The 27,619-nt window shown below is 40.5% G+C and overlaps 2 protein-coding genes across 3 annotated transcripts in view; one reads left to right on the forward strand and one right to left on the reverse strand.

Annotated features, from left to right (window-relative positions):
* Window positions 1-27,619, reverse strand: part of scn1laa (sodium channel, voltage-gated, type I-like, alpha) — a 215,081-nt gene that overhangs the window by 68,963 nt on the left and 118,499 nt on the right. The window lies entirely within an intron of this gene.
* grb14 (growth factor receptor-bound protein 14) lies at window positions 509-26,072 on the forward strand. Of its 2 annotated transcripts, XM_074694781.1 has the most exons (14): window positions 509-770; window positions 1,749-1,878; window positions 15,403-15,559; window positions 16,530-16,651; window positions 16,745-16,819; window positions 18,390-18,527; window positions 20,743-20,853; window positions 20,962-21,057; window positions 21,406-21,468; window positions 22,597-22,713; window positions 23,819-23,888; window positions 23,974-24,061; window positions 24,838-24,931; window positions 25,000-26,072. In XM_074694781.1, the coding sequence occupies exons 1-14, from the start codon at window positions 583-585 to the stop codon at window positions 25,144-25,146; spliced, it is 1,596 nt and encodes a 531-aa protein (XP_074550882.1). In that variant the 5' UTR covers window positions 509-582; the 3' UTR covers window positions 25,147-26,072. The 2 variants fall into 2 exon arrangements, with proteins under 2 accessions (XP_074550882.1, XP_074550883.1); XM_074694782.1 differs by lacking the exons at window positions 509-770; window positions 1,749-1,878 and adding an exon at window positions 12,398-12,629.

Below are 27,619 nucleotides of genomic sequence, written 5' to 3' on the forward strand. Positions count from 1 at the left end.
CATGCCTTTCTACAGTGGACTAAGTTTAAAGTGCAATTTGGATCCCTGTGCGAAGTCCATGACAAAAGAACAGTTTGTTTTATAGTGCTGGCCGCCCTCCCGGACTCATTACCCAGCTAAAGACACCCCCTTTGTGTGAGCGTGCTTTGTGTGCACATTTCCTGCCTTCCAGGTTGCAAAGGGAACTCTATCAAAAAATAAAAACAAAAGACGGGAAATTAAAACTACAACTTTTCACAAAGAGGTTTGAAGATGCTGAACTAATTTGTTAATTGTTTGTGCGTTACTGTGTCAAAGTGAGGATGGCTGTTAGTCATTGTGTTAAAAATATCTTTATTGTGGTGGATCATGTTTGGGTAGGAGGGATTGTTTGCCCCACTGGGCCAGCCTCGTGGGCAGCAGATGAGCCACAGAGACTTGTGTGTGTGCGCGTGTGTGTGAGTGCATGTGTGCACTCTGCTGAGCTGTGAGCAGAGGAGCCCCGCCAGCCTGCTTGCTCTAACTGTGTTCTGCACACACTCCAGTCCAACAGCTCGTCTCTTCTCTGTGCTACAGATGATGCCTTGGATTTAGCTGGCCCACATGAGTGATATGAATAACACACTGGATGAAATACACACTTCTGGACGCCTTGGAGAGAAAGCAGAGATTTTTCACAGTGGCAAGGGTAATGTAAGTGGCTTTCCCAGCCCAGCCCTCATCCCTTTGCGAGCTCCTTTACTGACACCAAATGCCCAGAAGATCAGGACTCCGCTCTGCAAGGGGAACAGGTATGACTCATTCTTCTTCCCTCTTATCAAACCAAACTATCCTCTGTGCACGATTCAATCAGGATAAAATCAGAAAAGTGGATGTATTATTATCTCCTCTACACTGCAGAAGAATAGTGCACTCTTTGTGTTTGCAGAAGTAAGACAGAGGTCTGTTTGAAAGCTGAGGAGCAGACTTTGTACCTGCAAACACAATCGCCTCGGCTGAAGCACAGCTGTCAATGAAGTTTAACGTATTATTTCAGCAAGCGCGGTTAAAGAGGTGGATTGAAATGAAGCACCTGTTAGTTTGTGGGAGATAATTAGTAACTCAGTAACTGCTGTGTTTACAGAGCAGTGAAGAAAGTGTCAGTCAGAGAACTGCACCTTTTTTCAGGAACAGAGGGCCTCGTTTCTGCAACTGTGCTCCATTCTTACTCTGACTCACCTTTGTCATGATAATAACTGAATATAATGATAAATACATAAATAGATTGAAATGTAAAATCACTATCATGTGTTAAATGCAACCGGGGAGTAAAGGTATATGTTATATTCATTGCATATCAGTAGAATCAGTCTGTGCAGTATTTGTATGGCATTAACAGTCGTATTGAGAGTGGGGTGTGTCATGTGGTAGCAGAGCAGGACGGGTAGATACAGAAACAGCCTTGTGCATCTGTTGTATCTGTCAGTTTGTTTATCCCTGCTCCATTTATACTCCCCATCCATCTGCACGAGACACAGCAGAGGAAGCAGCAACATGCTGCAGCATAGCTCGAAGCTCCAGGCTGTGAAGGAGTTAAGTGACTAGTTAGTTTGATTATTGGCACCTAAACGGCACCATAAACCTAAATATCTGCTCAATCAATGTAACAACTGATAGTCACGAGTGCATTTTTTATACATGTTCCTGGGTGCATTAGGAATCTCATTTCTTATGGTATGGAGCTACAACCTTATATGTAATATCCTTTTTCTGTCTGTGTTGTCCTTCAGGAGCAATAAGGAGGGAGAGGACGCATTCCCTTCCCCTCTTCCAAACCCTTTCTCTGAGCTTATCCCTTCAACCATCTCCCCCCTTGTCTCTGAATGTTTATTACCATGGACCAAAAGTAGTGCAACTCAGGTGAGTGTTCCATCCACAGCACTTGGGGGTGTTTGTGACACAAAGAAGCGTATTATTTGAAAAAAATAAGGCCTCGGTTGTAACCATTTCCATATGCTTCCTCGGGCAGCACAGTCACGCTAACTTTAATTGGAACGTGGTGCCAGGAAAACAACTGCGGGACATGTTTGAATTGACATAAATTTATATTTACATAATGTTTGGCTTGTGATTTGTCTGAAACTGCAGGGCATGTGGATGGTCGGACTGGTTATGCGAGTGCTTCAATTAGCTACAATGAGTGGATGAAAATGCAGTGAGCACGCTCACAAAAGGTTTTATCAGTAATAAAACTGCATCCAGTGACCACTTAGAAACAGAAAGCTGTGGATGTGATGTCTGATTCCACCTGTAGGTACTGCATTCAAAATTTGATTATAAGTTGGCTTGCCCAGTACACACTTGGCAGAGTGCCGACAGCCACTCTTGCATGTTTGTGCAAGCACAGGGTGTGTGATTTGTCATGGTTTGAATGTGGGGGAAGCACCTGCTGGTGCTGCTGCTGAAAAATTCACTTCAGTGTCGAGACACTGAATTGTTGGTCAGTTTGATCTCCTGAGCTATTGATTTCTTCTTTCACTCCCTAAAATAATCATTTACAGCTGCAATGTCTGCAAAGTATATCTGCCTTCAAAAATAATAATACCATACAAAAAAACCCTGAAATCTTATCAAGTGATTTTGTCTTATTTTTAGTAGAAAACGCCTTTGTAGACTTAATTTGAGCCGCAATCACCTTAGCAATCCAAAAAAATGTCTTGTCTCAAGTTATTCAAAGACAAAAATGATGTCTGAATTGCTTTTAACAAGTAAAATAAAATCTGCCAATGGGACAAGAGAAAAGCTATTTGTTTTAAGACCTCATTCTAGTTTCAAGGAAATTGTTGGGCAAACTTTTCTTGCTACATTGGCAGAATTTTTTTTACTTGTTACAAGCAATTCAGACCTCATTTCTGTCTTAAAATAACCTAAAACAAGACATATTCTCTGGACTGACTAGTTGAATTTGGCTCATATAAAGTATAACAAGACAATTTGTAGTTAAAATAATACAAAAACACTTAATAAGATTTCAGTTTTTTTCCAGTGCATAAAAGAACTCTTAAGTTTATAACACCACTGGAAAAAATATGTGGTTGAGTTCATTCAAAAGTCATCTTGCTGGGAAAAAAACTGAAATCTTATTAAGTGTTTTTCTCTTGTTTTTAGTAAAAAATATGTCTTTTTAGACTTGATATGAGCCTCTTTCATCTGACCAGTCCAGAAAAATGTCTTGTTTCAAGGTCTTTAAACTTGAAAATGAAGTCTCAACTGCCTGCAACAAGACAAAAAAAAATCTATCAGTGAGGTAAAAAGAATATCTTTATACAAGCACATTTCTCTTTCCCCACTGGCAGATTTGTTTACTTGTTAAAGACAGTTTTGACCTCATTTTTGTCTTTGAATAACTTGAAATAAGACATTTTTTCTGGACTGGTCAGGAAAATGTGGCTCATATCAGGTCTCAAAAGACATTTTTACTTTAAATAAGACAAAAACACTTGATAAGATTTCAGTTTTTTGCAGTGCTTACTTCTACCCAGTGACTGTTTGCCCATGCAATTAAACTAATTTTTATTAGCTTTCGATCAGACATTAACATCTTTGACCAATCAGTAGACATCATAGGATGTTTTGTCGTTCACAAAATGAAAATGAAATAGTAATTTAAACATTTTCATCCTTTTACCTCTGCTTGATTTGCACATTAAGAAGTCACTGTTAACTCCTACAGAGGCACAAGCTTATTTTTACGGGCTGTAAATCAGTTAACCATTGAATACCTCCCTGATATGGAGCCCTGGACTGTGTGCTTAAGATGATTTCAGGCTTTTCTGTTACTTTGGGGTGTATGTGTGAGTGTGTGAGTGTATAAATACGTGCGTTTGTGTGTATATGAATAGCAGCAGGGGGCAGCTCAAAGCATTGAGTCATAGGAAACCTTGAAATTACCAAGCTCAGCAGTTACAGAGGACCATCAGCACTGTGCTCTCCTAGGGATTTCATGCTGAGGATGGAAAATACATAAAGAAAGCTGTGTTCGATTACTGTTTATCTTAATTTTCTGTTGCACCATGTATGTGTGGTTGTATTCTTAGTTCTCATGTTGAACTGCTTTCTTACTGGTTTTCACATCTGACAACAGGAGAGTGATTTCCAATTCTCCTGAGCTCCAATCAGTTTCTTGTGAGGACAGGTCGGGATTTGCACGGATTTGACGTTTTCTTTGAGAAGTGCCAGAATAATCCCCGGTTGACGCAGTAAAGAGGCAAAATGACACCCCGCTGACCTCACTGTGCAACAATGTGCTTCAGCGGTTAGTGATTCTTAAAAGTGATCTAATGCATCTCTGTCTGATCAGGCCGGTGTGTGCACCTCACAGCCCTGACAGCCTCTCAGTCAGCCTTTTCAGCAGCAGCAGCGGCACATGGGAGACAAAGACAGAATGTCAGATCGACCAGCTGTTTTTGTCTCACCCTCCTCATGTCGCGGGGTTACGACCTACTTTCAGTAGCACTCAAGAAACCAATGACATCATTGTTCTAACTCTGCTGCACTCAGCCCCTCACCCACCCCTCTTAAACGTTCTGTAAGGAAAAATCAACCCCTGACTTTCCTCTCCTGTCTTATAGGCGGTAATTTTCCCATCAGTTAAAACGATCTAAAAATAATCATCTTCTACTAAGCTCTGTGATGGAGTAAGATCATGAAATTAAGCAGATTATGAAAGCGGTGGCTTCTCAGAGATCCCAGTGACTTGCTAACAAAGTCTGTGTTTCTCTGCAGCTGGATTATAAAGTCTTTGTTGAGTCGTGACAGAGCTTTAGAGCCAGTCCCCCTGCATGAGAAACTGGTTTATCAGACTACCCTGCTCTCCCTGTGTTTGCAGTGTTATGGTACATTTCCATAACAGAACCACCGAGTCATAACTGACACATCATGTCAATAAAAACCTGGTTTAACTGCACACTCAGCAGCCTCCTGTAAAAACACATTTCCAATGTATACATGTGTAAACGCACGCTCTTTTTCCTGCCTGACCTCATTCCTGACACCAAGATGGATTCTAAGCTAATGACACTGGTGTGAAAGAAAAATGTCGGTGTTTAAACGCTGGGGGATTTGCAATAATTGTTCTATGGCCTAGTTCAGTATACTGAAGAAATCTAACACCAAACACGCTGAGCACCCAGAAACATTTGAGCTAATGTGAACCACGGCTCGGCTCGTGGTGTCTTCCTACGTCCTGTGTTGGATTTATACCAAGGGGCAACATCCAGTCAGTAAAAATGAAGCCTATATGGAAGTGCTAAAAGTTGCTGTTCATCAAGAATCCGCTTGAGGCTGGCTGCAAAAATACCAGAGCACACCCTGCCATAAAAACAGACTTTTACAGCATTAAAAAGCATATTTACAGCCAGGTTCCAAAAACAGCTTGGGTCTATAACACTGGTTTCACTATGGGCACACACTGTACGGTGAGTGAATTTTTTTCTATCTCTGCGGTTTAGAAGTTATCAGGATTGTTTGATTTTCCAATCAGAGGCACAGCTCAGGTCACGTGACCACTGGGCCCTATAGCTACTCGAAGAAAAACTCACAACTGGCGTCATAGCGAATGTGGCTGTGTCCACGGATTGGCTTAATTTCATGGTTTCAGGAACAGACGGGTGACGTCGTGGATGCTTCGTCCACGTTTTATACAGTCTATGATTTGTTTGACTGCACTCAACACTAGTAGTGCACTGTTTTTAACTCTTAAACAGGGATTACATGTAGCACCTGACTAAAATCTTAAGACCAGTTGAAAAATTACACAATTTCACATTTTGCACGGGTCAATCCCAAGATAGTTCTAAGCGGAGTTTCAAAATGCGAAACGCAAAAAAAAGACAAAAGAAAGGATTGAGAGTGAGACCAAAAAAAAAAAAAGAGTTAATGGCTTCTCTGAGGACATCCACTGTCTGGAACTGATGTCCATTTCTGTAAACTTCCCTCTCCATACATCCCCAACTGTTCTCAGTATGATTTAGATCAGGGGAACACGCAGGATGGCCCCAAAGAGTGAGGTCATTCCTCTGGAAGACATCCTTTGTCAGGCGGCCATTGTGAACTGCAGTGTTGTCCTGTTGAAAACCCAGTCATTACCACACAGGGAGGGAGGAAGGAGGCCCCCAGCTACACCTCCACATAGCCAGCCGCTGTTTGACACCGTGTACAACCTGAAGCTCCATTATTCCATTGAAGGAAAAAACACCCCCCAGATCATGATGGCGCCCCCTGCACTCTGCATCTTAAGTGGGATCTCCTTGTCTTGCTGGTAATGTTAGAATCCATTAAGACCGTCAAGGTTTAACTTTGTCTCATCAGAGAATAAAACTTTCTTCCACCTCTCAATGTCCCATGTTTGCTGCTCTCTTGCAAAGTCCAAACGGGTAAATTTGTAGCGTTGAAGGAGACGAGGCCTTGAAGACATTTTCTGTTCTTAGAGCCCTTCTCTCACAGATGTCTTCTGATGGTTATTGGGCTACAGTCAACACCAGTAATAGCCTTGGATCAAGGATAATCCCACACTGCAAAAAACTAAAATCTTATCAAGAGTTTTTTTGTATTTTCAGTAAAAAATGTCTTTTTTAACTTAATATGAGTCACATTCACCTGATTAGTCCAAAAAATGTCCTTTTTCAAGTTATTCAAGGACAAAAATGAGGTCTAAACTGCCTGTAACAGGTAAACAAATCTTCCAGTGGGGAAAGAGAAATGTGCTTGTATTATTCTAATCTTGACAAGCACATTTCTCTTACTCCACTGGCAGATTTTATTTTACTTGTTACAGGCTTGTCTGTAAAGAACTTAAAATAAGACATTTTTTTCTGGACTGGTCAGGTGAAAGGGGCTCATATCATGTCTAAAAAGACATTTTTTACTAAAAACAAGTGAAAAAAACACAATAAGATTCCAGTTTTTTGCTGTGCGTGCCGTGACGGACAGCCAATCAGATCCTCCAGTGACGTTTTTTTGGGTCCACCCTTGGGAAGAAAATTCAAATTGACTTCCTCACTGCCTCCAACCTCTGCAGCATGTTTTGACTGGTCTTGTGATTTTTATTAGGAGTGTGTATTACTGATGTGTAGATTTCTGTTTTGCAAGCACTGTAAAAGAAAGTCTCTCATACTTAACTTTTGTAAACCTACTCCCGTAATATTGGAGACGACGTGGTAAAATAACCTCCTGCTGCTCTTTTGAGTTCGACCCACTGGAAAAGTGCCCACTGGCAAAATCCAAGGCTTGGCTCAGGCACAGGACCCCGGCAGTGCAGACACAGTATCCAACATTTAGCATGAAATGATGATGTTTTATACATTCAAAGGATCTAAAATCCAGCCATGCAGCAGTTAGTCATTGTGAAGATAATTCTCCACTGATACTTCTGATGAGGGCAGTTTGATCTGGCTTTGAGCGTGTAGTCACAGAAAAGCTGGCATATCTTCATGACAGAATGGCAAAATGAACTGTTTTTTTTTAAAGGAAGTCCAAGGAGCTGGCACAGCCTCCACTCTCCAGGAATACAGTGGGCAGCCATTTTTGGACTCTTACCAAATCCAGCAGCACAGAGACAGTCTGCGTCCAGACGGTGTTGAGTGTTCAGTTCAGCCATATGACTCAGAGGAAATGCCTGCCCCTGTAGAGATGTTATTTCAGATGCAACATGTTCTTCCCTCTAAGTTTCAGTCCCACTTCTACAGCAGATGTACGATTACTCAGGGTCACTCTGAAGACGTATAAAAAAAGAAATGTATTCTCTTCATTCAGCTGCTAAAGCTGTAAAGCTGCTTATTTAGAAACAGTTACACAAAACTGTATACATGTCACATTTTTATCATTGTGATTATTAATTACGACCCTATCACGTGAAAGTCAGAGCAGTTAGGAGTCATGCTCTGCAGTCTCTGCAAATAACTTTCATTCCTCGTGCCTAACAGACAGTATGTGCTCTATATAAGAAGTCATCTGATGTGAGATGCTTGTGCAGCCCCTTTATTTCTCTCCATGTCTTTTTTTCTTCAGACAGACAGTCATGTGGGATAAAACGGTCTTTCTTTGTCGGTCTGAACTCTAAAACCCACAGTCTGGCTTCGCTAACCCAGCTCCTATTTGAGCTTTAAGGCAGGCTCGATACCGTTTAGCTTGGATAAACTTTTAATGAGTGAACCAAGACGTCTTTGTTTGCTGTCAGATGGCGATACAGTTGCCTCAGAAATATGTTTACCACGCTGCTATAGCAGAAAATCAAGGAGACTTTTAGCCGGCTTGGAAAACAAAACAAGATGTTTAACTGTGATGTGCTGGACGCCAGCTGCAGACTTGGTTGGTATATTAGGAGCAACCTTTTGCGTGACGCTGTCGGTCAGCACAGTGTCCACATAATGTTTTTAATTTATCCTTCACTTCTCTTCTTTTTTATTTCTAGACATAAGAAATAAAATGCTTCATCACACCACGGTTAAAAGCCTCCAGCATCAACAGTGTTTGAAATGTCTGGCCCTCCTCTCTTACCACTTACACCATTATCTGCAGTTTTTGCCGTAGACAGTGAGCAGAGTGAAAAGGATGATGGGCATGCACAGGACAGCGGAAGGCCTTCAGTTGGGCCATTTTAAGGTTTACAAAGGAGCACTACACATGCACTCGCCAGCCACTGTATTAGGTACACCTTGCTAGTACCAGGTTGGACCCCTTTTTTGCCTTCAGAACTGCCTTAATCCTTCATGGCATAGATTCAACAAGGTACTGGAAACATTCCTCAGAGAGTTTGGTCCATACTGACATGATAGCATCACACAGTTGCTGCAGATTTGTCGGCTGAACATCCATGATGAGAATCTCCCGTTCCACCACATCCCAAAGGTGCTCTATTGGATTGAGATCTGGGGACTGTGGAGGACATTTGAGTACAGTGAACTCATTGTCATGTTGAAGAAACCAGTCTGAGATGATTCCAGCTTTATGACATGGAGCGTTATCCTGCTGGAAGTAGCCATCAGAAGATGGGTACACTGTGCTCATAAAGGGATGGACATGGTCAGCAACAATACTCAGGTAGGCTGTGGACTTTAAACCATGCTCAGTTGGTACTAAGGGGCCCAGAAAATATCCCCCACACATTACACCTCCAGCAGCCTGAACCATTGATACAAGGCAGGATGGATCCATGCTTTCATGTTGTTGACGCCAAATTCTGACCCTACCATCCGAATGTGGAGCAGAAATCCAGACTCATCAGACCAGGTAACGTTTTTCCAATCTTCTATTGTCCAGTTTTGGTGTTGCTGTGTGAACTGTAGCCTCAGTTTCCTGTTCTTAGCTGACAGGAGGGTCACCCGGTGTGGTCTTCTGCTGCTGTAGCCCATCTGCCTCAAGGTTGGACGTGTTGTGTGTTCAGAGATGCTCTTCTGCAGACCTCGGTTGTAACCAGTGGTTATTTGAGTTACTGTTGCCTTTCTATCAGCTCCAACTAGTCTGTCCATTCTCCTCTGACCTCTGGCATCAACAAGGCATTTTGTCCCACAGAACTGCTGCTCACTGGATAGTTTCTCTTTTTGGGACATTCTGTGTAAACCTTAGAGATGGTTGTGGGTTAAAATCCCAGTAGATCAGCAGTTTCTGAAATACTCAGACCAACAACTATGCCACGTTCAAAGTCACTTATATCACCTTTCTTCCCCATTCTGATGCTCGGTTTTAACTGCAGCAGATCATCTTGACCATGTCTACATGCCTAAATGCATTTAGTTGCTGCCATGTGATTGGCTGATTAGAAATTTGCGTTAACGAGCAGTTGAACAGGTGTGCCTAATAAAGATGCTGGTGAGTGTATAAATCATTCTACTCATAGGTGGGTGAACAAACCTCTTTATATACTTTATGCACAGCTGCACCTTTGTCGAAGCGTGCAACAGGTCTTAAATGAATCAACACTGGTCAAGGACAAAGTGTCTGGAGCTGACTTTGTTATGGGAGTTGTGGAGACTCTGTTATCACTCCTGCTCCATTAATTCCAATTCATTTTAGCCGTGTGATAACTAGCAGCGTCTGCTTGTCTGTGCTCTCACAAGTCAGTGCGCTGTGTTTCCAGATAAACGCGAAGCCTGCTGTGGGAGGTTCTCCCTTCAACCGCCCGTTCTCATGAGTTGACAGAAAGGACAATGATTGGTGCCAAATATCTCGAGTCAGAGCCGAGTGATAAAATACAACAACTCAAACTGTGCGAGCTGTGAAGGAGATAAAGTACAGAGAAAGTCATGAAGTGATTTTTTTTTTACAGCAGAAGCAGCAGTCAGGAGTTTTGTGTGTGTGTGGTCTTCATCACTTGTGGTCTGCTTCTACTGTTTCTTCCTTGAAAATGCATCAATAGCTTTATTGAAATGGCATCTGCCCTCCGCGGCATCTGGTATCTTCTGCATAAGCCCTTGTTCATTTTTGTGCTCTCAGTAATTCCTGGATTGACATTTCCTGTTGAAGTTTCCAAACACACTGACAGAGAGTTAAACGCACTGAAAGATATATAAGTTTAAGTATGTTTGAATGCTATTTATGACACTGAAATAGCAGCAGATTGAAGCTTGAACATTGGCGAGTCCAGCAAAGATGGCACACTCACACTAACAAGGCCTCTTTGTCTGTTCTTACAGTAAAACAGATGTGGGCTGTGAATTGTGGGTGTGGGAGTAGGAACTATGTCGGACCTCCATTTCTGTCTCTGCCTTGGCGTCTTAAAGGTCTTCAATGTCACGACTTTGTCAGGATACAGTAGAGTGAAAGTTTTATTTGTATATTTACAAGAACTTACATAATATTCAGAGCGTTGCTTTGACTGAAAGGCATAATATGATTTTAAATCTTATAGAGGTGGGAGATAAAAATCGAAAAATCAATATATGGGGATTTTTTGTTTGACACTATCAAAATCAGGATTCTTTGTGATTTTTTTTTTTTTTCCAAATTCAAGTTCTTCATTTCAGTCTTTGTTTATAAACTGGTTTAGAAAAGGATCACCACTTTCCTCCAGCAGAGGGTGGAATGTTTCTCTCTGACTCACGTGATGTACATTTTATGGAAGATATGGCTCCTGATGTGGTCTGTAAACATTATCATCATTTAACTTTTTCACATGGTCTGGTGTTAAAAAAGGAAACTAAAAATCCGATACTGATACTTTTTAATATTTAAGGTTGATGTAATCTCAAATGGCTGACCTTTAGGATTTTCTGTGCTTTTTCTTTTGGTTATGTTGTTAAAACCCAGGACAGAATTTGGGCAAAGTTTAAAGGTGACTACAAATTACTTTAGTGTCATGATTAACATGTATGTTTAGAAACAATACAACAGTAACAAAAGAAATTTCCCCCAAACATTGTTGAGTGGAATTATTTTCTTAAGAAAATGTAGTGCAAAAAAAAATCACTTTGAGGAAAAATTAAAACAAAATCTTCTTGAGGTACAGAGTTAAAGACTAAAATACAATAAAATAAATAGATAAAAGTTTTCCCGTTGTTGCGCTCATTTTTTTTACCAAAATGGTAAAGTATAAATAATTATCACACCACAATAAATGTTTTAAAAACTTTCAAACAAACTTATCTTTTTGGAGTCTGCTTGATTGTTTCCCTGGTGCTGCTGAGCCATGTGACCATGCATTATCAAAAATCAGGATGGGGAGGGGCAGCGCCGTGACACAGTGGCACTTACACAGATGTAGACACAGTCAGGTTGCCACTTTTATAAAACCACAGCAGTCAGTGCATGCAGGAAAAAAAAATCAAACTAGAGTTTTGATCTTTTTACACTGATATCATTTGATATCATTACCAACGTTGGTATTGAAATATCGATATTATCGATATTTGGATGGATCCGCCCATCTCTACTAACAACACAAAAAGAATAAATAGGAGGTAGAATTATCAAAAGAATTTAATTATATCTGGTTTATTGAATATCCAATGCCCAGTAATGATCAAAGAAGTCTGTTTGTACCATCACAGGTAAAAGTATACGTTATTAATGCAGAATTATCAGATCAGTAAAGGGTGTTTTTTTGTGTGTGTGAGCCTAAAAATAGCTGTGTAGTGTCTAGCTACAAAGACAGCTCAACAGTCTGATGCACGTCCTGTCTTCCTGGGAAGTTTTTATCTCCTGTGCTGAGTTTTACAGCTCGGTTGAGTTGATATTTTGATTCTTAGTATCTCAGCTTTCTCAGGAATTGTTTAATTTTGTAATTCTGTCCAGTTTTTTTTTTCTGTCAGTGTTTTTTGTTAAAACTTGTGTTTGGAAGTGAAGGGAAAGAAAAAGTTTCTTCAAACCCAAGGACACAGGAGGAGTTTGTGTGTAAGGGAGAACATGACAAGTTTCTCACACTATTATTGTGAAGGATGTCAGTGGGACACGGTTTCTGACGCTCCTGAAAGAGCTGCGTTGGTTTTCATACTTTATTTAATACCAACCTAATATCAAGTTTTGTTACACCTTAATTTGTAAATTTATTATTGGTTACTGTATATGGATACAATTATTATTAATGCAGTTGACTGTGTGTTTGAGACAGAAGCATGAATTTCCATGCCAGAAGAGTCACCTTGCCTGCCATTACTCCACTCTGTCTGCAGAAACGGGTAGGAAAAGAAATAAATCTCCTCTGTGCTGTCTCTGAATTTTTTTTTAATCGATTATGTAGTATTTTCTTAACACATGTGTGAGTCATTCTGAGTTTTACAAGCTACAACGTTTGATAAGACGTGACCCCATAAGGGCTCTCTTTGCTGAGTTTCCTCTCTTCATAGTCTGTTTGCAACCGTTTGTATGTTTTTAAAAGTGAAAGTTTGAGTTGTCATGTTTCATCATAACTTTAATGTGTTGTGTTTCTCATGATAAGAATCCTGTTAAACAAGGAAACATCAGAAAATCTGGTCTGCTCTTCAATTAAGAAAATAAATAATTTACTGAACAGGGCAATACTTGTAAAGCAAACTTTAATCTGACTGTTTTCTTGTATTCTAACAACCTACATGCTACTTCGACACTGATAACTCATTTTTGGAGGTTAATGCTGCAGCCACACTGCTGTCAGCTTAGCGACTACAAATGCATGGATATCACCAAGAGAAAGCCCTGTCTTTTTTCAGATTTGCGTATCACTGTTGTTCTTTTCAAAGATCTGGGAGGACATTTCTCTGGTTTCAGACGCTGCTGGAGGCCACCTCCTCTCCAGTGATAGTGCTGCAGCTGTGGGAGTGCAGTTCAAGGTTAAACCAGAGCTGTCTAATTGGCGAAACGGCTCACACTGTCCTGTCCTTGAGATAAGAAGGTCTAATGGAGAGGTTTATGTTCGACAGCACTGTATGTAGTGCTGTATGTTCAGTGTCTGGTTGGTTACACTGTAAATTATGTTCTGTTGATCTACCCTCTTCTTTACCCCTCACATAAACTCTGGCAAGGCAGTTACACTGATTGATATCATGCTATCACAAATACATCAGGGTATGAGGCCAAATCTAAGCTCATCTAAATGATAAGACAATGACATCATTAAAATCTTGCACAGTTTTTCCCTTAAGGAGGTCAAATTTCATGCCAAGGCTTTGTTAAACACACATTTATATTTTGGCTTGACTTCACCCTGTAACGAGGAACTGATGTAACATTTGGATGTTGTGACAGATTGATGAGATACAGGTATGACTGCTTTCCAGGTGAAAGCTTTTCCTGTGAATGAGGGTTACTGTCTGATGAATGCAGCTCTCTGTTCACTGTCAGGGACGTCAGCTGATTACCCAGCGTTACCTTGCCTGGTCATTTATTAGAAACTCTTAACTAATGATTAACAGCACCTCAAACACTGTGTTTACAGTCACCTGACCTGTAAGATGCATAATGACACATTTATTAGTCAGTAGATGAAATTTTGTTTCACTCATTGATTATCTGTGTAAGTTCCTGAATTGCAAATACATCTTTGCACACACAAGCTTGCAAACACACGGTGCATTTTTAATGCTAATGCATCAGATAGGTTTCCTTTTCCTCTATCAAACCCTCCCTCATCCTGATGAAATATGATGCCTGAATGATTCGATTTGGTCGTCTCTCGGAAAGAGACCTCTTTGCAGCAACCTAACCGAAGATCTGTCTCAATGCAGCTATCAAAGAAGATACACACCTTATATCAATCAAGAGTTTGTTCATGCTGATTTCATATGTTTTTGCGCTCTTGTGTGAAGTTCTCTCGTGTCTTGATTTCCCTATAAAATGGTTAGATATAATTCAATTGCTGTGCAAAGATGCAATTATAACTGTATTAAAACCCTGGCAGCAGGAGTAATCTGTTTAAAGTAGGCCCTCGTCTTTGTTAGACATCCACAAACAAAGACATTTGTCTTGTAAGGCTCCAGGCGGGCTGATTAAACACTAAATGGTTTACACTGAGAGGTGATGTCATAGCTGGAGACTCCCATTCGCTGATGGCTCCTGGAGGACTCAGACCTCATCCCTGCAGAGCACTGACCAGGAGAGGAGCTGCTTGGATTTCAAGCACAAACAGAAATCACTGAGAGGAAAGAGACACCTGCCTGTGCAAACTTTGGACTGAGGTTGCTCAACTAGTGTTACATTTAAGCAGCACCTTTATAGTTGCTCAGTGGGCTCCTGCAGGGCATTGTGCATGGAGCCTGCAGTGGGTGTGTGAGTGTGAAGCAAGAGAGGGTTGTAGCTGTGCAACTCTCTCTGCCTTTATCTTTCACTCCACCTCTTTCTGAATTCACTTCACTTCTGACCGAGTTTGATTTCTTTCTTTGCTTAACAAGGTGTTTGCGCATACGATTAAACTGCCATCAGGTTGCACGTCTGAGGGTTGATCTCAGTCTTTCTGCCTCTCAGAGGTGGAGAGAGGCAGCAGGAGATTTGGTATCAGCCCGAGCGATAAAGATATGTGGAGCCACGACAGCGCTGTGCTAAGAGGCAGTTTTGTCTAATTGCCTTCTTTCAGCTCCTCTGCAGCACAGAGCAGAGACAGAGGGAGCGCGACTCGCTGCTTGCAGGCTGACTCTCGCTGTGTTGTCTGATGCCTGTCTTTATCCTGCCTACAAAAGCTCTCCTTACAATGCTGTGTGCTCAGTCATGCATAGGCTACAGAGCCTGCAAAAACTCAGAGCTCTGTTTGGACCTAAACAGGGGGGTGAGTTCTTCTTTTAGATCAATTTATTTCTTGATTTCTCAATGTGCTGTTGCAAGAAAACATGAGCTGTCTAACTGTATGTGGGTCAAACTCACAAACTTGCACTTGGTGATACTTTGAATCTAAACTAAAAACACTCTGTTTCTATTCTTGCAAGGTCAGAAATTGTCCACGGTACAGGAAGTTTTCAGTAAGATGTTGATTTGTTGTTGCAGGTGATCAAAGTTTATAATGAAGACAACACCAGCAGAGCAGTAGAGGTTCCCAGTGACATCACAGCGCGGGACGTGTGCCAGCTGTTTGTCCTGAAGAACCACTGCATCGATGACCACAGCTGGACTCTCTTTGAACACCTCTCACACCTGGGAATAGGTAGGAAGCTGACCTGAGAAAAGTTAAAACTGTCTTTGAAGGTGTGGTCCAAAAAGTAAAACATAATTCCACCTCAGCCAAGAAATGTGAAACATTAATTTAAAGAAAGTGAAAATGTGGAGGAAGCTTGAATTATGTGTAAATTTTCCTGTGACATCTTTATAGCATGTGGTGTTTTTGTCATGTGACAGTTCTGTTGTTGGTCCTTTGGGAGAGGTTTGCTTGGTTTGATGGGAGGTGTGGCGTTAAGTGGAGTGATGATAATGATGATGATGATGATGAAGTAAATATTTATATGCAGAGCACGAGAGCATTGTGCTTAATGACAGATCAAACCGATCTGCACGTGGAGAGAAGGAATTCCTCAGCTGTATTTTCACAGCACCATAGTCCTCACATTATTCATTAATCTGTTCTGATACAGCCAATCAGTTTTACTTTTTTTTTTCAGGGAAACTACAAACTTTTAAGTCCATCTGAGGCCAACTTCGGATTCTTTCTTTGTTTAAAAAATGCCAGAGGAGATAAATCACAATCCCTGGGTTCATGCTCGAAGCCCACATTTAATAAGTTATTATTTGGTTCAATCATTTACAAAGCAGTCTTTCATATTCTCTGAGGATTTTATCAGTCATGCAAACCACAACCTCTAACTTTCCTGTTTAACACTTGGCAAAGTTTAAAAAAAAAAAAAAAAAAAGTTTGCCATTATTTCAGCAATCACTTCTAGGAACATATTAATGTTCATGTTTGCTGCTTGACTTGAAAACTAGGCTAGAGGTTAGGCATTAATGTGAGGTTAATCATGAAACTCTGCATTCGAGTAACAGAGCATATAACAGTCTCATCCGGAAACCCTTAGCAGGAATTACTGCATGTAATTTTAACACTTTTTAACTTTCTAAATCTATGATCCACTGAGCAGAGAGAGACAATGACAGAGGCTTTCCTCTCCTTCCTGTCTCACTAGAGAGGACCATTGAAGACCATGAGTCCGTCATGGAGGTGCTTTCCGGCTGGGGAATGGACTCAGACTGCCGACTCTACTTCAGGAAGAACTTTGCTAAATATGAATTTTTCAGGAAACCTCTGGTGAGATGAGACAGATTACATTAAGTTAAATCATGTGTGGTATCGTTTTCATTCCCACAACTATGGAGATGGAAAACTTTGTGTCTCTTGCAGGACTTTTTCCCAGATCACATGGTCTCCATATCCAGTGAAGCCAACGGGACTGTGGATCACTCTCAGCTCATACAGGTATCAGGTTCTCTCTGCCAGCTGTGAGGTTCCCGTCTTTGATACTAATGTGTTGTTTAGCAGGGCTGGGATGATATGCTTTGCTGCATATTAAGGATGGGTACCTTTCACATTTGAAATGATACGGCACCAATGGCCGGTACCTGGCAATCAGTATCGGTACTCAACAGTACCAATTTTCGGTACTTAGTTGTGTATATGTGGTAAAAAATATAAATTAGTTTAATAATTAGATACATATTTATTTTTTACTTTAACATATTTAGTCTAGGGATGCACAATATTGGATTTTTGACAATATCCGATATGCCGATATATCTAAACCCCTTTAGGCCGATACCGATACCGATAATCACAAGTTTGTTTGTTTTTTTCACTGTAAAGAAAGCTAAGTCTATCCTGTACTGGAATTTATATGTTACTCTTATTGTGACGGTCTTATTTGTTTAAGAAACACACATAAAACAAGACAAAAACACATTTAATTTTACCATAAATAAGAAATGTATTATTTTTTCAAACTCAAGACATTCAGTATTGAAATACAGAAAAATAATTTCTTTAGATCACATGAACTTTAAATGTACAATGCATTTTTAAACAAAACCAAGTTGCATTTGATTATTTTAGAGCTACTGTAACAACCTGGTGACAGACACAGAGCTCTGCAGTGCAAATAAATGAAGTGCTACATTTTATTTAAGGAGCTTATTTTTCAGATGGTAAATAATAATAATCCTAACTGAATAGCACCTTATCGGCTGTGCATATCGGCAGAAATTTTCATATCTGCCGATACCGATAAACATGTTTTTAAGCTTTTATCAGCTGATACCGATATTGTGCCGATAATATTGTGCATCCCTAATTTATTCTTCAATGTATAACCTTGAATTGCTGTGTTCATGCCCAGCATGGAAAATTGCCTGCTCTTTAGCTCCCTCACAGTCACAAGGATGCATTTAGGTACCTAAATATGGTACCTTTTGATTTAACATGAATTAATACCTGGTACTTTTGACAGAATTTGGTCGGTACCTATAAAAGTACTTAATTGGGTACCCTTCCCTACTCCTGATTTGATTTTTTTTACGATTTACGGGTGCTGATTCAATTAAAATTGCGTTTTTTTGCTGTCCCCAATTTTTGCAATTTTTAATTCACTTTTGAACACCAGACCAGATGATGTCTGCAGACTATATCTGGAGCCATGTTTTCCCAAAAATTTAACATCACATGTGAGTCAGTTTGTAGGATTGATTCAGGGGATCTGACATCTTCACTTTTCTTTAACCTGGCTTAGAAAGAAAGACTAAAATGAAGGACTTAAACTTGAAAAAAAAAAAAAAAAAATATATATATATATATATATATATATATATATATATATATATATATATATATATATATATATATATATATATATATATATATATATGGTTTAACAAAAAGAATAAATTTAAAATTGTTGACAAAAAATCCAGGTACTATCATACAACATATTTTGTCCCACCCCTATTGTTTAGTGCACACAGAAGTCAATTGATGAAGGTTTTTTTGCACAACACAGACTTTTCTCAATGCCAGCTCATGTCCGGAGATACACGGACACCTCCACGCCAAAGAGCAAAGCAGGAAGTCATGGAAGAAGTTCTACTTTGTTCTGCGGAGGTCAGGACTTTATTTCTCCAATAAAGGAACTTCAAAGGTTAGTGGAAGTAAATTTCATTAACTCTAATTGTGCACATTAAAAAATTTCCATTGCATGCAACTGTATTTCACACTTGGATCTTAAATCAAATGCACGTGGAGAGCAGCAAACATCTATAAAGACACATCCTCCCTTCTCTGTTTGTACACCACGGGGTCATTAGTTCATCCTCTGTTTAGATCTGGCTCCTGCAGGGAGAGGGCAGTGGAACAGGTTGAGCTTGATTTTTCCTTAGGTCAGCTGGCACAGCAGCCAGGCAGAAACAGAACTCTGAGCGCCGCTGACAGGCGAAGCTTCTACCTTTGCACCAGCCATGCCAACACAACCACCTCTCAACCGCTCTCATTTCCTACAACAGTAGGCCTTTTGTTGTCGACTGCAGCAAAGCTCTGGGACGGTGCCCATTTTTACTCTCGCAGGTTTTACCATTCATCTGCAGTCTCAGTCAGACACACAGCGAGTCACTCAGCACAGACACTGACGACTGTGGCATTAACTTCAACAAGGAAGTGGGAACACTGCATTTCTTAACAGCAGAACAATGAAAGGCTTTGTGTCTTTTTGTTCTTGGAAATTTATCTTTGGCAGAGGCGGGCTGCTGATACTGTCGTAACACACCGCATATCAGAATATCTCACTGTATCCTTATCACTTTGATCAAAGAGGGAGGTGAGGCATGTGAATGATCTGACAAGGTTACTTATCACCAGCATGTTTTAGCTTTACTATGTTCTACCCTTGAATAAGACCCAAAGCCTGGTTTCTAGCTGATATATTTGTTCTTGCTTTGAGAAAATTCTGAACACAAAGAAATTCAGATCATGTTGAACTTGTCTGTACTGCTTTCACAAAAATTAATTTGAAGGTACAGAATCTGAGTATCCAGGCCCTCAGACTGCAACGTCCTCTTATCTAATCTCAGCTCAGCTCCACTCAGGTTCAAAAACTGCACGCTGACCACAGCAGGACGGTCCTCAGACCACCGGCTGCTGCTCCCCTCAGGTGCTGAGTGATCACGAAGGGTCCACTCTCTTTATAGATAAGTGGCACCGTCTACTGTTGTGGACAGATAGTGGCTTTCAAAAGAACAGGCCCTAAATGTAAGAGGATCCTATTTCTCCAGACGTACTTTGATGGATCTCAGGCTGCGACATGCACATGTTTTTTTTTTTTTTTAAGGCCAGAGTTTGAAAAATGTAAGGACACGCCTCGTGATCCTAGGTGTGTCTCTTTTACCTTAATTTGTTTGTGTGTGATCAGAGGTGTCAAGTTACAAAGAAAATACTTTGTTACCTTACTCAATTAAAAATTTGGGGTGTCTATACTTTACTTGAGTTATTATTTTAAGCTAACTTTTTACTTCTACTCCTTATATTTTCAGGCAAATATGTGTTCTTTCTACTCTGCACATTTTAGAAGTAGCCACGCTACTCCTGTTTTATTACAGCTTGTCATCGTTCAAAAAGACACATTAAAAAAAGGAAAACCTGTCCATTTAGAAAGAGTGAATTTTATTGTGGATGGATGAGATGAACAAACGTAATACCGTTCCAGCACCCTATTGGTTTATACACCTGACATGACACAAGTCTCGCCACACATAGCACGGATATAACAGACGTATGTCGCATTGTATGGAGGTGTCCGTGGCAGAGACTCCAGAGGGGGGATGAACTATAGGCCTCTGTGGCACAGCCTAAGCTTTTGACCTTAATGGCATTTCTCACCTTTTTGAGTGACTTTTACACTTTAAGTAGTTTTAAAACCAGTACTTTTACACTCTTACTTAAGTAAAAAGCTTGAGTTGATACCTCAACCTCGAAATAAGTCTTTTTAAACCCTAGTATCTGTACTTCTACTTGAGTAATGAATATGAATACTTTTGACACCTCTGTGTGTGATAATGTTAATCTGTTCAAAGTGAACAGTTAGCCACACCGGTAACTGGAACAGCCAATCAAAGGGCTTCTCCCAGTCCAGCTCTGCGCTAATGTTTAACATGCATGCTTTTTTTTCCTCCAGTATGAAAGAACTGGACCTATTCTCACACCATAAAAGACTTAAACACTGGCACACGCAAACAAAGACATTTCACACATCTCCATCCCTCACATTCAGAGGATTTACAGTACTGTGGAGCGCCAACATTTTGATTTGATGTTCAATTTCCTACGCTTCCTTTGTTGACTCGTGGCCTCTCTGTGTTCGACAGGAGCCGAGGCATCTCCAGTTCATTGCAGACTTCAGTGACAGTGATGTCTACACTGTGCTGTCAGCCAAAAAACTCCACGGAGCACCCACAGATTACGGCTTCTGTGTCAAGGTACCCTTTCTTTCCGTCAGTGCCAGAAGAGTACAAAAGCAGCAGAAGAAAAGTATTGATTCTCAGTGTGTTGATCTGCTTTTGTCTCCCTGTGACTTCTTCCTACAGTCCACAAAGTGTAGCTCAGCCCGGGACTTGAAGCTGCTTTGTGCAGATGATGAACAGACCAGGACCTGCTGGATCACAGCCATGCGCTTGTTAAAGGTTGGCTTGCTGATCACTAACTGCGGGTGATGTCTAAGAGGAGGAATGCTGAGTCAGTGCTCGAATCAGATTTAGCTTTGGTGGGAGGTCAAGGGAAACTATTGAGTGTTGCTGGATTAGCACTCCCACTCTTTATAGAAGCAGCATGTGTTCATTGTCTGGATATCTGCTGGATACAGTTTAGAGCATTAGTCACTCTCCTGCCGGGCTATAAATAATTTACAGTAAAGCACAAGAGCCTGTGGTGTGTTGGTATCCTCTTTTCCTCGTCTATAGAGCTCTGTCTGTTCAAAGTAATGAGAAACGAAGATGTGAAATTAAAGATTCTGACTTTCTTCTTTGTTTCAGTATGGGATGCAGCTGTACCAAAACTTCATTCAGCCTCACCAGAAACAAAAAGCTTCACCGATGGTAAGCAGTGGAGTAAAATATGTTACCAAGAAGCTGGAAAAAGACTCAAAGAAAAGCAAATCACTGACTTGTATTTATCAAGTGGCCTTGAATGCAACACAAAATGAGTGCTTCAGAGCTCCATGTGGCTAAATGTTTCCTAACTAGTGTGCTTTACATCTTTATAAGGCAGTAATATGTCAAAGTATATTCCTAGATCATTCCCCTGCCTTGTGGTGACCAAACAAAACTCAACCAGCTTTAAAAATACATCTCCATGTGTTAAAAATATGCGTTAGCTAACACTGGCTGGCCGTGTAGTGATAAAATTACATAGGACAGATGAGACACCTTCGCTGTGTTAATGTGGGTTTCGGTGTCCCAGAATAGCCTCAGACCCCGCTGGGAGTATTTCCACCACAGTGAACACAACCTATTTCTGGCTTTTGGACATGTTCATGAACCCTCTGCTTTCTAAAAATACACCGTGATCAGCTGCTCTCAGAATTAACAACTCGTCACCTTGTCTCTGCTGTCGGAGGGGTCATATGTGACAAACAGGCTCACCGAGAGGATTAGCTACAGAGCATGAATCAGTTTCACAAAATAATTAAAAATCTGCATTTAACACAAAGTAAAGTTCACACACAGGATATTTACATAATTCAAATGAGGTTACAGAGGGTGAGATGACCGGGAAAGCATCTATCCCTAAATAAACTCAGCTCTTTTTGTTTCCAGTGCTGGTTTAAATTGTGAGCTAAGTAGGTGGTAGGTGGAGAAACGTTTGTGGTCATTTAAAAGCTTCGTGGTAATCCTGATAAGAGGAATTTTCTGGAGTGTGTGCAGTGAGTCACTCGCTTTATGGTTGCTTAACTGACTAAAATGTGCCCGTGTGTCATTCTTTTCAAAGCCACTCTAATCCTTTTTCACTGCAGCTTTCTGTCTCCAAGTGATGAAGATGGAGTCATGTTACTCAGACACTAGATGGCAATACAATACTGTCAGACAGTGAAGTCAGTCCGCAGGGTAAAAAAGAGATGCAGCTAAAACAGAAAAACTTTAGGGGTTTGTTGATGCATGCTGTATGGAGGCTTTAATCATAATTGAGTCTGATGAAGAATAAAAATTTAGCGCGTGTCATTTCAGAGAAGCATCTCGGAGAATTCACTGGTGGCCATGGACTTCTCAGGACAAAAGACTCGTGTGATTGAGAACCCGTCTGAGGTGCTGTCTGTGGCTGTGGAGGAGGGGCTGTCATGGAGGGTAAGTCACTCACCTGAACTGTCACTTAGACTTAATCTACCCCAGGAACAACTGACGGAGACTTCCCCCAACCCTGTACTCTCCGAGAAAACAGCTTAGTAGATAACAACTACTGTGTTTAACTAGCTTAAAACTCTGATCAAAAAATGCAGAAGTATCAATCAACAAAAATCATGGCAACACTATACCTTGGAGGTCCGCAAATTTCATCACACTTAGGTCATAATTAGACAAAGTTTCTTTTTATTTCTTTGAAATTAGCACATAACTTCTGTAGGATAATGTCCAAATTTATTGTCCCAAGTCACAATTGGTAGGTTACTTCTTTTTTTTTCCAGTTTCTTTGAAATTTACTCCAAATTGCAAGTTAAGAAGGTGACAATTAGCAAATTATTTATTTGAAATTAAATCACAACCCACCACAAAATGTTTTTAGAAGTATCCCAAAGTTTCTGCTTTTTCCAGAGAAGCAGGTGATAAAAAACGGCTTAGTTCTTGAAAGGTTCATTGTTTCCTCTGATAATTACCTTTGAAATGTTCAGTGAATAATTCAGTTTCCCAATGAGCAGTTGAAAGTTACCTATTTGTTATTTAATTTCACCATGTTCTTTAGTACTCAGTATGCGTAATTGAGATCACATGAAAAATGATAAACCTTTATGATTAGGCCTATAATGTTTTACATGATACAACTGAAGGCTTCAGATGTGATGTTCACCAAGAGTGTGGTTGTAAATTGGCCTCACCTGATTGTGATAGACACTGTGAGTACAGGCACACTGCAAAACAGAATCTGGACAGAAGCTATGTGCTAATTTTCACCAAATTCTCATGAAATTTCGGGGGTAATTTCAAAGAAATAAGAAAAAACTTTGTCTAATTATTACCTAAATGTGATGAAATTTGCGGACCTCTAAATTAAAGCGTTACCAACATCATACCAACTCTACTACTCCGAAAGCACAGATCTGCTTAACACCAAAAATAAAGCTACTAAGATCCTCAGTTATACAAGTCAAATAAAAAGAAGAGCATAAATCATGCATTAACGTTTCTCTAATGAGTTTTTGACAAACAATGTGTCTGTGACTCATTTCTCCCATAGAGGAAAAGCTGTCACCGTCTGAGCGGCCACGGGAGCCCCTCCACGTCACAGAACTTCCTGTCAAACATAGGTTTGTGGGACTCTTTATGACTGTGATTTGCTGCCTGTACACATGGAATAAGTCCTCCATGGTCTCCTGTCTCTGTTTGCTTCAGCCCTACATTTGGCTCAGTCCTGGTTCCACGGCAAGCTTTCTCGAGACGAGGCTCAGCGTCTGATCACTCAGCAGGGTCTCATTGATGGGTAAGCAGTTAGTTTAGTGCTTGAGTCTCAACCTTTTTTAAAAATTCACTTCATCGTTTTTTGTGTAATCTTTTGCTACAGTTATTGTGATTCTGAATGAAAAATAGCACATTTAACATTAAAGCAAGAAAATCAGCAAAACAAAAACAATCCTCAGATACCCATTTGTTGTCTGAGTGTTTTTAGCATCCAAATATCAACACATGATACAAACTAGAAAAGCACCCCACCGAGCATATTGTGATTGTCACCAACACTTTAGTCCTACTTTAATGTTATACTCCTTTTCAGCAGACTGTCTGCTACAATTTGGTGTTAGTTGCAGGTTTGTACATTAATTTGTTACAAGACAGTGTTGAAAATGATGATGACCCAGTACATATTTCATATTCCAGATCTTAGTATCCAGTATATCGACAGGATCTGGATCGTACTTTTACATCTGTCAGAAATGATGGTGACCTTGTCTTGTTTTGTTTTGCAAAGCAATCTGACCATTTATGGTGGAGTTATATACACATATGGTGAGATGGCCCTATCTCACAATGATAAAGAATCCTTTAAAAAAAGATCCTGGATCCAGATGGTGATCCAGATCACCTCCAAAATTTAATCACTTCTTCCTTATCTCATTTTGAACATTTCCAGAACATTTCATCTAGATCTGTTTGATACTTTTTGAGTTGAACACAGACAAACAAACTCTCCCAAACACCTAACCTCCTTAGTGGAGGTAATGAGGAGTTCGCCATTCATAGCCTTATTTTGGTTTTCAGGGTGTTTCTTCTGAGGGACAGCCAGAGCAACCCGAAGATGTTTGTGCTGTCACTGTGCCACATGCAGAAAATCAAACACTTTCAGATCTTACCAGTGAGTAAAATCCACTATTCAGAAATTATTTAGCACAAAGCAGCTGCTAACCTTCCTAATGTGTGTAGGTGGACGATGAAGGCGAGTTATTCTACAGTCTAGATGATGGCAACACGCGGTTCACTGACTTGATCCAGCTGGTGGAGTTCTACCAGCTAAACCGCGGCGTGTTGCCCTGCAAGCTAAAACACCACTGTGCCCGGATCACCCTCTGAACAAGGGACCCAGGAGACCCCCCCAAAGGGCCCGCATGCACCTTAACTCCAGGGCCTTTCTGGACAAACACTCCCTGTGTTCTCGTGCCTTGAAGAAGAAACACACACAGACTTACTGCACTGCAGCAGCAGCCAGGCTGACTGAAACCACTGTTATCAACACCCGCTGTAGCACACACTCACACTGAGAGGGAAAACCTGGGTTTGACAATAGCCCGTAGAATGACAGACGACGTGCTGAAGATGATGAGTGGCGTAAGTAGCTGTACAGTAAAGCTGATGATGCTTGGATTCATTTTTTATTAGAAACAACATTTTACAGGGAATCACAGTCAACAACACCTCTGTTTTACTTTATATCGACTAAACTAAGCTACTTTTTGTTTCATTGTCACTGATCTCAAAGTATTCAGGTATTTTTTAAGAAATCACCTCTCAGGACGCGTCACTGTGCATGCGTAGAGACAAAAGAGAGGTCATATACAGGTGTTGAAGGTAACATTAAATGTAGCTATAGCCTGCACTGTACGTATGTGTCAGATGATGAAATGAGATGATTGCGTTACAAGATTTGTGAGCTTGCTCCAGAGCCAGAGCAGTAAAAATATTTCACCATTGAGATGGAAATAAGAGAGACGTGAGACTGACTGTGATCACATCTGAATCCCTTGTATACTGAAATCTAGGTTTTATATTTTTTTAAAGTTTCAGGTTGACAGTTTGCTAAACCTGTTTTTTTTTAGTATCATTTTGACGTTTTTCCCACTTCTTGTGGATTTAAAGTGTCATATATTGTCTGTTTTTAAAAAAAGCCAATCATTCATCAGCTCTTAATACAAGGGGGTTTGAAATGATAGATGAGAGTGGAGCGACCACTTTTGTTTTGTATAAGCTGAATGATGATGCTTTGGATAATGAATGTCAATAACTGCAACTTTTTTTTTTTTTCTATAAAACAAAGTCTGTTTTTAACACATGATTTTTTTTTGTCTGAGTTATTGTCGTAGCTCAGTCTAAAATAGATCAATAAAATAGAACATCCACCTCAGCCACCTCCTCACCGTGGGATGCTTCTCTGCTCAGATATAGTTCTATAATAAACACAAAACTCCTGATTTTATAAAGAGCGGATGTGCTCGTTGTAGTTTAATTTAGCCATCCAAAACAGGGAGGACACCTTAGCCTCACATTGTCGAGTAAAATTTACAGCAAAGCGTCGGCCCTGCATGAATACAAGAACACAACCAGCAGCAGCACACAGCTGACTCTTCTTACCACTAGATGGTACTAGATGCATTTTGCTCATGCTTGTCAAGGTTTAGGTCTGAAATCATAATGCATCTGGTGCAATTTAAATTACATAACACATGTAGAATGTGTCAGAGATGCAAGTTAGATTCATGTCTGAGAATAAATTGAATCTGCTCAAAACATCATGCTGAGTTATCGAACAGTAAGTACGTCTCATTCTGTTTATCTCACATCAACAACAACCCTGTTTGCTTGCTCTGCTCTGAAAAGTCGTCTCTTATTACAAAGGTAAGAAAAGAATTGAAGTAAATTGCTTTTTCCAACTGATTTTCAAGGCAATGTAGAACATTTAAAAAAAAAAAAAACACTATTGGAAAATATTTTAGTTTCCAACAAAACAGCAAACGGCAGTGTCTTGTCTTGAAGCCTCAGTGTTAAACAATCCTCTCTGATGTGATACAAACACATTGCCCCTATACCTCTGCTGCTCTACTTCAATAGCACGTTTCTGAAACAGTGTTCACATCCAGGGGAGATGTGTGCACACAGAGAAGTCTTAAATGCACCCCTGCTTCCGAGGTCCTGTGCTAAATGTTGTTTTGGATGTATTCCTGCCATTGATCGGAGTCTGGCTGCAGGGGGAGAGATGGCAGCTGGGAGAAACTGCGCTTCCTTTAATGAATTCATCCAGCTCCATCCTGCCCAAACGGCCTGTGGATACAGTGTTTCTCCCAGTAAATAAAACCTCTCTCTCCGCTCTGTTTCGGCCCTCGTGGACAACCACCACTGTTCCTATCACTCCTCAGCACTCCTGCCTGCTCTCTCACACATATGACTTCAGGTTTTGCACTCGAGAGTTTCAACTTAACTCTGTTCTCAAATGCCCTTCTTGTTGTATTCCCCCAGTCTGTTTTCAATTATCTGTCTTCCCTGTCTTCGGCCAATTACTGATTATCTCCAACGAAGTGAAGACCTTGCTGTTTGCTCTGCTCTTGATCCACAAAAGAGCATTATCTGGGCCTGGGTATGAGCCTGGGCAGAGTGGATGAGGTAATGAGGGAAGGTTTGTTTGGGGGATGCACTAAAGTCAAGGTTAGAAGCTTAAACTGTTACTTTGTAAGGAGCTCTCCCATCAGGAGTATCTTAAGCTGGAAGCAAATACAGCAGCTCCTTTCTGTACTTACAGTGGACACGGTGAACTATAACAAAGATTAGCACAGGT

Source organism: Halichoeres trimaculatus, unplaced genomic scaffold (assembly GCF_033239565.1).
Source record: "Halichoeres trimaculatus isolate MK-OKI-2021-1 unplaced genomic scaffold, fHalTri1.1 fHalTri1_scaffold_19, whole genome shotgun sequence".
Lineage (NCBI taxonomy): Eukaryota > Metazoa > Chordata > Actinopteri > Labriformes > Labridae > Halichoeres > Halichoeres trimaculatus.

What these genes read in the sequence shown, in the direction of transcription:
- grb14 (XM_074694781.1), top strand. Translation starts at nt 583, where the DNA reads ATGAGTGATATGAATAACACACTGGATGAAATACACACTTCTGGACGC. An exon ending in ATCACTCTCAGCTCATACAG is followed by an intron (nt 16,820 to 18,389) that starts GTATCAGGTTCT and finishes TGCACAACACAG; the next exon opens with ACTTTTCTCAATGCCAGCTC. An exon ending in AGGAGGGGCTGTCATGGAGG is followed by an intron (nt 22,714 to 23,818) that starts GTAAGTCACTCA and finishes TTTCTCCCATAG; the next exon opens with AGGAAAAGCTGTCACCGTCT.